The sequence below is a fragment of the Scyliorhinus torazame genome, chromosome 15 (assembly GCF_047496885.1).
Source record: "Scyliorhinus torazame isolate Kashiwa2021f chromosome 15, sScyTor2.1, whole genome shotgun sequence".
Lineage (NCBI taxonomy): Eukaryota > Metazoa > Chordata > Chondrichthyes > Carcharhiniformes > Scyliorhinidae > Scyliorhinus > Scyliorhinus torazame.
Window position 1 is genome coordinate 55909118 of NC_092721.1, and position 14134 is coordinate 55923251.

General features: G+C 43.5%; 1 protein-coding gene across 2 annotated transcripts in view; it reads left to right on the top strand.

Annotated features, from left to right (window-relative positions):
- LOC140391602 (UDP-glucose:glycoprotein glucosyltransferase 2-like) overlaps window positions 1-14134 on the top strand; it is a 731169-nt gene that overhangs the window by 285486 nt on the left and 431549 nt on the right. For both annotated transcript variants that reach the window (XM_072476257.1, XM_072476258.1), the window contains exon 8: window positions 2877-2949. In XM_072476257.1, the coding sequence (XP_072332358.1) occupies window positions 2877-2949 (73 nt within the window). The remainder of the gene's footprint in view (window positions 1-2876; window positions 2950-14134) is intronic.

Genomic DNA, 14134 nt, shown 5'->3' on the forward strand with positions numbered 1-14134 from the left:
TGCTGCCTCTCACTAATACGCCCATTTGCTTCCAAATGGGAGTAGATCCTGTCTCGAAGAATTCTCTCCAGTAATTTCCCTACCACTGAAGTAAGGCTCACCGGCCTGTCGTTCCCTGGATTATCCTTGCTACCCTTCTTAAACAGAGGAACAACATTGGCTGTTCTCCAGTCCTCCGGGACATCACCTGAAGACAGTGAGGATCCAAAGATTTCTGTCAAGGCCTCAGCAATTTCCTCTCCAGCCTCCTTCAGTATTCTGGGGTAGATCCCATCAGGCCCTGGGGACTTATCTACCGTAATATTTTTTAAGACACCCAACACCTCATCTTTTTGGATCTCAATGTGATCCAGGCTATCTACACACCCTTCTCCAGACTCAACATCTACCAATTTCTTCTCTTTGGTGAATACTGATGCAAAGTATTCATTTAGTACCTCGCCCATTTCCTCAGGCTCCACACATAGATTCCCTTGCCTATCCTTTAGTGGGCCAACTCTTTCCCTGGCTACCCTCTTGCTTTTTATGTACATGTAAAAAGCCTTGGGATTTTCCTTAACCCTATTTACGTGACCCCTTCTAGCCCTCCTGACTCCTTGCTTAAGTTCCTTCCTACTTTCCTTATATTCCACACAGGCTTCGTCTGTTCCAAGCCTTTTAGTCCTGACAAATGCCTCCTTTTTCTTTTTGACGAGGCCTACAATATCTCTCGTTATCCAAGGTTCCCGAAAATTGCCATATTTATCCTTCTTCCGCACATGTCTTTGTAGTTACCCTTATTTAGTTGTAATACCGTTACATCTGATTCCAGCTGCTCCCTCTCAAACTGCAGGGTGAATTTCATCATATTGTGGTCACTACTCCCTCAGGTTTCGTTCACCTTAAGTTCCCTGATCAAGTCTGCCTCATTACACATCACCAAATCCAGAATTGCCTGCTCCCTCGTGGGCTCTGTCACAAGCTGCTCCAAAAATAATCTCTCAGACATTCCAAAAATTCCTTTTCTTGCCATCCACTACCAACCTGATTTTCCCTGTCCACCTGCATATTGAAGTCCTGCATTATTATTGTATTATTATGTGCTGCCATGCTGCCCTGCGAAAGTCCCTGATGGGAGTTATGTACAGACCCCTCACAATAGTCAGGATGTCGGGCAGAAAATAAATCAGGAAATAGAAAAGACATAGGAGAAAGGTCATCTGGTGGTGGCAGCCATTCGTCGACTTTCTCGGAGAAAATTAAAATGTCAGCAGAGGCTGAAATCTAGGGATGGGGGGGGTGGGGGCTTGGCTATTGTCTTACTGTTAGTGGTGCGAAGAACGGGATAGGGATGGAATTGTTTTATGTACCATGTTTATGTTGCTGTTATCGTTATTATAACAACTACAAATACCCGAATAAAATGATTTAAAAAAAAACTCTACCCATACAGATTCTATGCCTTCTGATCCTATATCACTTCTTGCTTTTGGTTTAATTTTATTCCTTACTGGCAATGTAACCCCACCCCCTCTTTTTATCTATCTGTCGTTTCGATGGACACATATCCGTGGATATTCAGATCCCAGCCCTGATCTCCTTGCAGCCATGTCTCTGTGATGCCCACAATATTGTACCGGCTAATTTCAGTGTGTGCAACAAGCTCATTTACTTTGTTGTTCCGTATATAGAATCATAGAATTTACAGTGCAGAAGGCCCATCGACTGCACCGGCCCTTGGAAAGAGCACCCTACTTAAGCTCATGCCTCCACCCTATCCCTGTAACCCAGTACCCCCACCTAACCTTTTTTTGACACTTAAGAGCAATTTAGCATGGCCAATCCAGCTAAACTGCACATCTTTTGACTGGGAGGAAACCTGAGCACCCAGAGGAAACCCACGCAGACCCGGGGTGAACATGCAGACTCCGCGCATTTAGGTACAACATACTCAGCCCTGCATTGAGCATTGCATTCTCATATTTGTCGCCTTCTTTGCTCTGCCTGAAGTTAGATTCCTGCCACCTTCTGTTCTATTGTGTGTTCTGGAAACTAACCTCTCCTGAGCCCTCGGCTCCTTTAACTAGTTTAAAGTCCTCGTCATTAACCTGCACTTCTCCCTTCTCCTTTAACTTTGATTTTCTAATTCTCCATACAACTGAACCCTCCCCCACACTATTTAGTTTAAAGTTTAAACAGCAGCCCTAGCTATGTGATTCGCCAGGACTCTGATCGCAGCATGATTCAGATGAAGACCATCCCATCGGAACAGGTCCCCTCCTCCCCAGTACTGTTTCCAATGTTCCATGAAATAAAATAGTTCAATAAAATAAAAAGGGCTAATTTATTTTTACACTCATGAGGGGTTTCAAAACATCCGCGCACTCATACAATACAGAGAGGTACAAAGGAAAGGAAGGAGGTTCAGGGCTTTACCACAATAAAATACAAGCTAGGATTTCACCTGTCTGAGTCCAGAATGTAACGTCAAATGGTATGTTTCTTCTGAGGGGAGGTTGATGGTTGCAGGGTGATTGTCTTTCCAGAACCGTGTCTTCTACAAGGCGAGGCTTGCAGTGTTGAGTTAGTCTTGAAGACACAAGTTCCAATGTTCCAGTAGTTTGCAGTCTTGATGTGGGCCAGAGTTCTTTCTGCTGCCACCTGTTTGATGGTAAAATGGTAGAGAGCGCAGCCTGCAGCCTGGAGTCCTGTTCTCTTTAGAGGTCAAATAGGAAGTAACTGCCTGTAACTTCCAATAGTTGTAAGGATTAAAACAAATTTCCAATTCCTGGGTAACTATAGCACTGACTCTCCTGACCCTCTGTTGGACACTGCTATTGTACATTTTACGTCACTGTATAATTATGTGATGAACACTGTATCTGATTTTAATCTAGGTACAAATACTACTGTGTTGGAAGAAGATGATGACATCGATGAAGTTCAGGGATTTCATTTTAAAAAGTTAAAGTAAGTTATTTTTATTTTGGTCCTGCCTGTGTCTTTATTTCTCCAACTAATTGTCACAAATGGTGCCTCTGATCATGGAATTAGGGCACGATCCAATAAGTGCCTGAAAAGCAGGTCGCCGCAACGCAGCATGGCTGATAAAAGCTTGGAGACCTGGCCCCCGGGACCTACCCAGCTCGCAACGTCTCCTGAGATACAATGTGATCTTGCGAGACATTGCGATGCAAATGGCGGGACCTCATTTTGGCAAATCTGCATATTTGAGCGAGACAGCCCATCACACTCCAGATGCAGATTCCCGAGGTATCTGAGGCTTTGAGTTTCATTGCCTTCACCTCGGAGACCTTGGGTGAGAACCATTCAGCACTAGCCTCCACAAATGGGGACCAAACGGAACAGCACTTGTGGGAGTCTCCCAGGCATCAGAGGCCCCAATTGCATGCCCTTTGGGCAGGGTGGTACCCTTGCACTGCCTAGTTCCTTGACAGTGCCACCTGGGGCCAGTCTGCCTAGCAACGTGGCATTGCCAGCTGGCATGGGCAGTGCCAAGGCACCAAGCTGGCATTTTCTGCGCACTGCCGATTGGGCCGGGGGTGCCTTGAGTGGGTGTCTGGGCACAGGGACCCACCCATAGTGCGTTTGGGCTGGGGATCGGGTGTCGCTTCGGGGGCTCGACGATTGGGACGCCATTTTTAAATGGCGACCCAATTTCTCTCTACACTGGGGATTTCCGGCAAGCAGAGCTTCCAGGGCTATGTGCAGCCATGGCCGCATGCTCCTCACCCTTATACAACGTGAGTTGAGAAACACACGGCTTAATGTGCGCTATGGGACTTTGTTCCAAATTAGTTGAATCGGCCCCTTATGCAGCAAAGTTCCGCCTGGGGGTCTCCAATGGCCTGGGAGACCACCCCAGGTTTCCACCCCACGTTTGTGCGGATCAGTAAAGGGACCCTGGCTCATTCATGACCTATTCGCTCATTTAAATAAGCATATCTGGACCTCGCTGAGTGAGGGCAAAATCCAGATTGTGACATCTCACGAGTTTCAGTTAAATCTTGCGAGACGTTTCGAGTGTCACGAATCTCATGAGAGGCTTCTCACGAGATTCAACGGCCTTGTGTTACCAAGTTGGGTGCAACGAGGCCAGTAAGTTGCGCCCATTAATTTAAGATCTGTGGAAGCACATTACTTGATTTTATCCTCCAAAAGGTTTAATTTAAAGGGGTAAGTCATGGCACGAGAGCTTAAAGCCATGGTGGGCTCCACCTGCTTTATGTGAGAAGTTGGGAACATTTCCAGTGTCAGGGGTCAGCATGTGTGCAGGAAGTGTCTCCAGCAAGACGGCACGGTAGCACAGTGGTTAGCACTGTTGCTTCACAGCACGATGGTCCCAGTTCAATTACCGCTTCGGTCACTATCTATGCGGAGTCTGCACATTCTCCCCGTGTCTGCGTAGGTTTCCTCCGGGTGCTCCGGTTTCCTCCCACAGTCCAAAGATGTGCAGGTTAGGTGGATTGGCCATGATAAATTGCCCTTAGTGTCCAAAATTGCCCTTAGTGTTGGGTGCGGTGACTGGGTTATGGGGATCGGGTGGAGGTGTTGACCTTGGGTAGGGTGCTCTTTCCAAGAGCCGGTGCAGACTCGATGGGCCGAATGGCCACCTTCTGCACTGTAAATTTTATTATAATCCATGATATAAAAGGCTGCAGAAATACAACTTGGAATTTCCAGTCTGTGTTGGCCTTTAAATTACTTGACTGTGCTAGAGTGAGCAACATGGATAGGCTCCTGGTTTTGACGGGAGTTCAGTTTACGGATAAGGATACCTTATTCGAACAGATGACAAGCTTTAAAAAAGTTTCTGGGGAAACATTCGATTCCGATGGCTCTGATGACCCAAATAGGTCAGCCTGCAATAAGGCAGAATATGGAAGATATACTACTAACAGGATGGCGCAATCGTACGGCTACAAACAGGTTCCAAGACTATAGAAGGAGATCGGGACCCGGAAATTATGAAGACAGAAACCCAGTTCGAACCTACAACAGGAAGATGAACCCCAGAAATGCCCGGGATATGATAAATCGATGTTTTCGATGTGACTCTCAATACCATTACGCTTTCAACTGTCCAACACGTTATTATAGAGTGTTTGAAGCGACACATGACACGGAAGAGTCAGAAGAGGAAAAAGATAGTGTCCAGAAAGAAGGCATTGTCCTATTAACAAGCAGTTTTACGCCGGTAATGAGGGTGTTGTTGCAGAATCATTCAATTGTGCTGTATTGGACAGTGGCTGCACATCTACTGTGTGTGGAATTGACTGGTTAAAATGTTACCTGGACTCCTTGAATGCTGAAAATCGTAACAAGGTAAAGGAATTTGAAAGTTCCACAAGTTTCAGGTTTGGGGATGATAATACTCTGAAGTCGCTGAAAAGAGTGGTGATCCCTTGCAATGTTGCCGGAGTGAATCATTTCATTAGCGCGAACGTTGTATCAAGTGAGATACCTTTGCTTCTGAGCAGACCGTCGATGAAGAAACATGAAACTGGATATGGAACCGGATAAGGCGGTGGACTTACAATTTACACAGTCGGGACACTATTGTATTTCATTACTGACAAATAATATTTCAAGTACAGTTGTTAAGGATGTGTTAATGGCAGTTGAAAATGGGACTTTAGCTGATAAAAAGTTTGTTGTATTAAAACTGCATAGGCAATTTGTGCATCCGTCCCCTCGGAGCCTGAAAAATTTACTAAAGGATGAAGTGGTAAGGGATGGAGACTATACTAAGCTGATAGAACAGGTTAGTAATCGCTGTGAAGTTTGTAGGAAGTACAGAAGGACACCATCATGACCGATAGTAACCCTATCCAGGGATTTTAACAACATTGTGCCCATGAACCTTAAGATCTGGGATAAAGCGAACAATATATTTATTTTGCATTTTGTAGATTTAGCAACCAGATTTAGTCAATCAACTATTGTACAAAGTAAAGAAAAGAGAGCAATTCTGGATCAAATCTTGGAAAAATGGATAGGGACAGGAATGGGCCCACCGGGAAATTCCTTATGGACAATGGGGGAGAATTTGCTTATGATGAGTTTAGGGATATGTTTGAAAACATGAGTATCACAGTTATGAATACGGCTGCGGACAACCCATTTAGTAATGGTGTGTGTGAAAGAAACCATGCTGTAATAGATGACATGCTCTGGAAAATTTTGGCAGATAGACCAAACTGCAAGTTAGATTCAGCTTTAGCACGGGCGGTACATGCAAATAATTCATTGCAGGGGGTTGGGGGCTATAGACCCTATCAATTAGTGTTTGATAGAAATCCTAAAATTCCATCCATTTTGGATAACCAGCCTCCAGCTTGGGAAGGGACTACAATTAGCTTTGCCTTTGCTGAGCATTTAAATGCATTTCATAGCAGTAGAAAAGCTTTTTTGGAAGCAGAAGTCTCTGAAAGAATTCGCAGAGCTTTAAGGCATAATGTACGGCCATCAAATACCGTTCATCAGCAAGGAGACATAGTATAGTATAATGGAGACAATTTTAATGAATGGAAAGGTCCAGGGAAGACCATAGGCATAGATAGATAGATAGATATAATCTGCAGTGCAGAAAGAGGCCATTCGGCCCATCGAGTCTGCACCGGCCCTTGGAAAGAGCACCCCACCTAAGCTCACACCTCCACCCTATCCCCATCTAACCTTTTTGGACACTAAGAGCAATTTAGCATGGCCAATCCACCTAACCTGCACATCTTTGGACTGTGGGAGGAAACCAGAGCACCAGGAGGAAACCCACAGGCACGGGGAGAATGTACAGACTCCGGACAGACAGTGACTCAAACCGGGTATCCAACCTGGGATACTGGAGTTGTGAAGCAACTGAGCTACCATGCTGCCCTTTTTCCCATTTTCCAGCACTTCGTCATAGCCTTGCATGTCGTTTGATTGCAAGTGCACATCTAAATGCTTCTCAAATGTCATGAGCATCTCTTCCTCCACCATCCTTTCAGACAGTGAATTCCAAACTCCCACTCCCCTCTAAGTGAAACATTTTTCCTCACATCCCCTCTAAACCGCTTATATTAAATCTATTAAACCCTGGTCATTGATTCAAATACTAAGGGGAAATGCTTTTCCCGTCTACTCTATCTATACATCTCAAAATTTTATATATCTCAATCATGTCCCCCCCCCCCCCTAACCGTCTCCTCTGCTCCAAGGAAAATAATCCCAGTCTATGTGGATACAGGCAAAACAATTATTTTGCAACATGGCAATCTAACTGTTAAGGTACATTTATCAATGATAATGGGTACAGGTTACAAATTTAAACAGAGCAGACAGAAATGACGAGGAACGAGGGTCATCTGGTACGCACATGTTACAGAACTATGAAGACCAGTTAACTGATATAGACAGGGTTTCTGTAGAGGAACACAATACGTCTGATGAATTAGAACAGGCCATTTTCTCGGAAGGACAACTGCCAAAAGTTGGTACAAAAGTAACATACTTGCCTGAAGGATCTAGTCAATGGAAGGATGCACTGTTATGAGAAGAGCAGGGAAGGCCACTGGAAAGTATAAACATTGGTTGAATGTACAGCATTCAGGGGAGGGTGTCAAGACAATGGATTGAACATGACGTTCAAAAATGGAGGGCACAGAAACGCAATGCCAGTTCAGATAGTACATCGGATAGTGAACTGGTTCGCAGGAAAAGGTCGAAAACTATGAAAGAACATCCCACAGCAGGAGGGAAAGATCAAGCAGTAGCAGTACAGAACGAGATACCAGGCGGGATAGGGGACGTACTTTATCAAGGTCTTGGAACATGGGTAAGACTATAAATACTACTAGGAGTAGGAGCCCACATGGACGTGAGATTTTGGTGGCTTCCAATTGTTGCCTTTTTATCCTTTATGTGAACCAGAAGCTGTTTCTTATATTGACCAAATGACCACACAACCAGTACGTTAGCTCAAAAACACAGTTTATTAATAACACAAGACTTGTATCTCTATGCAATAATACACACGGATCCATACACCTAACAACTAAGGTGACCTTTACTTAACTTCGAGTGACCGGCATTGTGTGAGATAAGGCCTTTATCCGGGTCCACGTGGTCGGTTGGAAGTTGTTGGGTTCGCCTCAGCTGGGCTCGTCCTTCAGGATGATCGCGGGTCCTTGAACTTGGTTGTTCTGCTACAGTTGGCCGTACACAGGCCCGTCCCAAAAGAGACCGATCTCTAGTGCGCAGATCTTTTTATCCTTCGTCCTTTTCGCACCCCTTTGGGCGGTCCTTACTCCAGGTCCAATGGATCGATAGAGTTTCGATCACGCTCATTGTTCTTAGTCAATTAGGGGCGGATACCTCGATTGCTGGGCGGGTCCTAGCTATCATTGGCCCAGGCACATAGGCCTTTCCAAATAAGGGGGGGGGGGGGTGGCACCGGTTAGTCTGCTATCGTTGATGGTCCTTAATGCGAATGCTGTTGTCTTGGGCAAAATGGTAATTGATTCTCAATGGATGCAAGTTTCAACCAAGTCTGGTTTCTTTGCACACGACACAGACGCTGTGTACCTGTCTGTGTCCCAAATTGACCACAATTCCCATGGTCCTTTGCAGGTGGCCATTTTACATGGCTACACTCCGTCCTCTTGATCCTGAACGCGAAGCGTGGTGGATCACAGTCTTGTTCCCGTAGTCTACCTTATGAAGCCAGCCACTGGTCAGTCAGTTCAGGTCCTACTCTACTCTGTCCTCGACTTCATTGTACAATTTTACCTCAGACCGAATCACATACATTCATTAAAACAATTCACTAGAACTGGCTATTTTATATACAAATTAAATTCATATAAATTAATTAAACTTAAATTCATACTAAACGGTTGGTTGCTAACTAAACTTTCTATGCTACACTCATGCTGCTGTTTTTACATAAAGAACCTATCTACAACACAAAATCTACAAAACTTAAACAGCAGCACCACATTCTTCCTCCTTATCACATTTCATCAGTACAGGGACTCAAAGGGTCCATTTAGCAGTGGTTATCACAGTTTTTTGTAAGTTGTACATTCTTAGTAGAGCTCTATTGAATTCCAAAGAGGGGGGCTCGAACTATGTATATAGGGGGCTGGGAGGCTTTTGCCTTCCATTTGCGGAGTTTGAATGTGAGGACTGCACTATAGATTACTCTTATCAAGACTGCGCGCTGTGTATCTTGATAGGCCTTGTCGTACTGGGTCTGGAAGCTGCAAGACTGGTGGGCACGTTTAACATTGGCGATTTCCCTGTCTTTGGCTAACCTCTCCCGGAGTTCCATAATAATGTTCTCATTTTCTTTACTGTTTCCCTCATTCTCTTCTTCCTTCTCTAATAACTGTCTGCGGAGCGTCTCAACAACCTCCTCGGTGCCTCTCAACTGTGCCAAGCAGCGCACTATTGCCATTGGGTTTCTAAACTTTACTGCATTATGCTTATATATCTCACAAAGATTCTCCCACCAAGTTTGTCCTATCTTTCCTGGACCTGTCTTGGTGTTTGCACAAAAATTCGACCATCCTTTCCCCTTTAAGTACCTTCTCAACACATCCTCCCATACTGGGCACTGCTCTGATTTGTCGACTACTGCCACCTCGGGTTTCTGCTGTGGATTCATCATTCTCTCTATCATTTGCGCTGCCATCTCTTCTCTACTTAAAATTTGGAACGGTGGGGGGGGGGGGGGGGGGGGAATAAGGAGTCAATCGAACAACGGGAACGGCTTACAGCTATATTCTGGTTCACAATCTCTCTAGATTTGCATGCAAGTCTGACGAGTTTACCTTACCCTTCCCTGTTAGTTACGCATGCGGTTAGTGCACACTTCCGAAATTCGTTTATTTGGTCGATATGAAACTTACTCTTGTGGTTCGCTCTCTTTCCCCAATTTAATTAAAAGTTGTGGGATCCCTCGGAGTAACAGAGGGATCCAAATCGAGGTCCCGTCAGAGTCGCCAATAGATGTTGCCTTTTTACCCTTTATGTGAACCACAAGCTGTTTCTTTCTTGACCAAATGACCACACAACCGGTATGTTAGCTCAAAAACACAATTTATGAATAACACAAGACTTATAACTCTATGCAATAATACACGCGGCTCCGTACTAAACTACCTGTCTGTGTACCAAATTGACCAAAATTTCCATGGTCCTTTGCAGATGGCCATTTTACATGGCTATACAATAAATTAGATCAAAGATGCCAAACAGCAAGAACTGCATAGTTGGAGTGAATTTGGGGTATACACGGAAGTACTGGATAGGGTACAAACAGCTCTATCCCACAGATGGATTTGCATGGAAAAGATTCTTCCGGATGGAAGTTATAAGGCAAAGGCGAGGCTTATGGCAAGGGGATTTGAAGAAATCTTATAAGATCAGTATTTAAGGGTAGATTCACCTATGGCAGGTTAGGTTATTTTGAAGATCTTCTTGGCTCCATTAGCCACAAAGGCATGGGAATGCAAATCTATATATATATATAAAAGCTGCCTTTTTGCAGGGGCATCAGCTTCAGAGAGACATTTTTCTCCGTCCTCCTAAAGAGGCAGCTAACACAGAAGGGGTACTCTGGAAGTTGAACAAATGTGTATATGGTGTTATGAGCCAGAAGGGGTACTCTGGAAGTTGAAAAATGTTATGAGCCAGGGTTTAGAGAACCCTAAAGTGTATTATGGAGTTCACCTGACCCACAACTTTTAATATATTGTGGTTACGGGGAGCACACGGCCCTACTCTGCAGGTGTGATGCAACAGAAATCTACAGTACTTTTCAATTAAAACACTGTTTATTTATGAAACCAATTAACACTTTATAAACCCACAGTAAACATCTTAACAACTAGCAACACCACTAAATTCCCCAAAGAATACAGTACTCTCGAAGTAACTCATAGTCTTTCCTTGCAACATCCATAAGACAAAAAGAACCCTCTTTACAGAAAGACATCAGGTTTAGCTTCACTACCGAGAACAGTTATCACTTTGAAATCACCAAATGAACATTCATAAGCTTGCAGAGATTCATACACATCTTGCTGTGATTGCAGCTTTTCCAAATCTAAAAATGAAACCAAACACACCCTGTAGCAAACAGCCTAAAGCAAACGTAAAAGACACAGGCCAGCTCCACCCACACTCTGACATCACTGATAAACACCCATTTCTTCAAGGTACATCCACTACAGATATTTTTATAAACACCCATTTCTTAAAGGTACTCTCACATGACAAAGGATTAAATGATGCGTCGCTTCTAGAGTCTGGTATTTTTCGGTAAGGTCAGTTTTGTTAACGTTTGGCTGTTGCCAGTTGAAAGCAGATACGGCAATGTTTACTGGCACTATAAAGGAAATCTTTCTGGCATCTTTACGATGCATGTTAATAATTATTTGTGGAGTGGGACTAGTGATTTTGAAGCTATTGTAATCTCTGGTTTGAGGAAAGAATTCAGGGTTGGCAGTCAGGCTGGGGCAACTTTACGTCAGCAATCTTATTTGGAGAGCCTCTGCACAACAGCAATTAGACGTGGTCGAGTTTCACAAAAAGACGCAGCGGTTTCAAAGATGGAAAAAGAGCAACTGCAAAGTTTAATTGGGGAACTGAATTGGTTAGGTAGACAGACTAGACCGGATGTTAGTTTTGATGTCTTAGAGTTGAGTACAAAAATGAAGGATCCCAAAGTGGAAGACATAATAAGAGCAAATAAAGCGTTGGTCAAACTAAAAATGCAGGAGTGTGTTTTGAATTTCCCGGTTTTAGGTGACCTGAGGCAAATAAAAGTCATAGTTTATAGTGATGCGTTCTATGCAAATTGATGTGATGGGGTTTCAAGCGCAGGAGGTTTTATAATTTTCCTTTTGGGGAACAATGGTAAATGTTGCCCTCTTGTGTGGGAAACAAAGAAAATAAGGAGAATTGTCAAAAGCACTTTGGCTGCTGAGACATTAAGCCCTGTAGAGGCGGTGGATATGGCCTTTTATATATCTCAGATATTGACAGAAATTGTGGGATTAGGTGATTTGGGTAACATATCCATTGAGTGTTACATTGCCAATAATTCCCAGCGGGAAAATGTGCACTCTGTAAAAAGTGTCAATGAGAAAAGGTTATGGATAGACATTGCAAGTTTGAAGCAGATGTTGGACAGAGGGGCGATAGCAAAACTTAAATGGGTTGACAGTAGCAATCAATTGTCTGACTGTTTTACGAAAAGAGGGGCTAGTTCACAGAAACTTTTGGATATTGTTAATGATGGGCGCCTGTTTCTGTGACATTGTTTTTTTTCCTTCCTAAACTGGAAAAAAAAAGAAGGGGGGAAATTGCGTGTGTTTTTGAGTTTCTTGCAATTTTGTTTTCACCAAATTATTTTTTTTGCTCCAAGGAAGGGGAGACTGTTAAGGAATGGGTTAAGAGACATTCCAATTCAATGTCTCATTTATGTTAAGTATCCAATAATTGACACTGATATGTAAAGAATCTTCAGGTGGCCTTTGGGGCATGTGAGGTGAAGATAGAGTTTTGTACAGAGTTGTGTTAGAGGAAAATAAAGGTGTTTGTGAGAAGGAGCAGAACTTTTGACTCTTTATACAACAGCAGGACCGAAGGGCCTGTTCCTGTGCAGTATTGTTCTTTGTTCTCTTTGATGGAGAGTGAAGCAGTTGATTCGGAGACGAGGCTGCTGAATCTTAATAAAGGAAACTATGAGTTGCCCTTGATAGATTGGGGAGAGTTACTTTAAGGGATGACAGTGGATAGGCACCGGCAAACATTCAAGGAATGCATGGGGGAACTGCAGCAACTGTTCATTCCTGTCTGGCACAAAAGCAAAATGGGTAGGAGGGCAAATCCTTGGCTTGCAAAGGAAATTAGAAATAGTATCTGATCCAAGCAAAAAGCATACAGATTGGTCAAGAAAAATAATAGGTCTGAGGATTGGGTGCACAGAATAGAATTCAGCACAGAAAGACCAAGAGATTGATTAAGAAAGGGAAAATACGGTACGAAAGTAAGCTTGTAGGGCACATAAAGATTGACACAAAGAATTTTTAAGATATGTGAAGAGACAGAGTTTGGTAAAGACAAATATAGGCCCCCACAGACAGGAACAGGGGAATTTATACTAAGGGACAAAGAAATGGCTGAGCAATTAAATACATACTTTGGTATTGTCTTCACAAATGAGGACACAAATCAGATACCAGAAATGTTGGAGAATGAAATGTTTATTGAGAGCTAAGAACTGAGGGAGATCAATATTAGTAGAGAAATGGTGCTGGGAAAATTGATGGGATTGAAGAGGAATAAATCCCCAGGATCTGAGAATCTGCATCCCAGAATGCTTACGGAGCTGGCTCTGGAAATAGTGGATGCATTGTTGGTCATCTTCTGGGATTCTGTAGACTCTGGAACAGTCCTTCCAGATTGTCACTCCAATGTCCAAAAAGGGAGGTAGAAAGAACACAGGGAATTATAGACCAGTAAGCCTAACATCGGTAGTGGGGAAAATGCTTGAATCCATTATAAAAGATTTTATAGCGGAACATTTAGAAAACAGTGGCAGGATCAGTCAGAGTCAGCATGGATTTATGAAGGGAAAATCATGCTTGACAAATCTATTGGAATTCTTTGAAGATGTAACTAGTACAGTTGACAAGGGGGAGCCAGTCGATGTGGTATATTTGGACTTTCAGAAGGCTCTTGACAAAGTCCAGCATGAGAGATTATTGTGCAAAATTACAGCGCATGGAATTGGAGGAAGTGTATTGATGTGCATAGAAAACTGGTTGGCATTGAGGAAATAAAGAATAGGAATTAATGGGTCCTTTTCAAATTGGCAGGCAGTAACTAGTGGGGTACCACAGGGATCGATGCTGAGACCCCAACTATTCACAATATATATTAATCATAGAATTTACACTGCGGAAGGAGGCCAATCGGCCCATCGAGTCTGTACCAACCCTTGGAGAGAGCACCCCATTTAATCCCACATTTCCAACTTATCCCCATAACCCACTAACCCCACCTCACCTTTTTGGACACTAAGAGAAATTTAGCATGGCCAATCTACCTAACCTGCACATCTTTGGACTGTGGGAGGAAA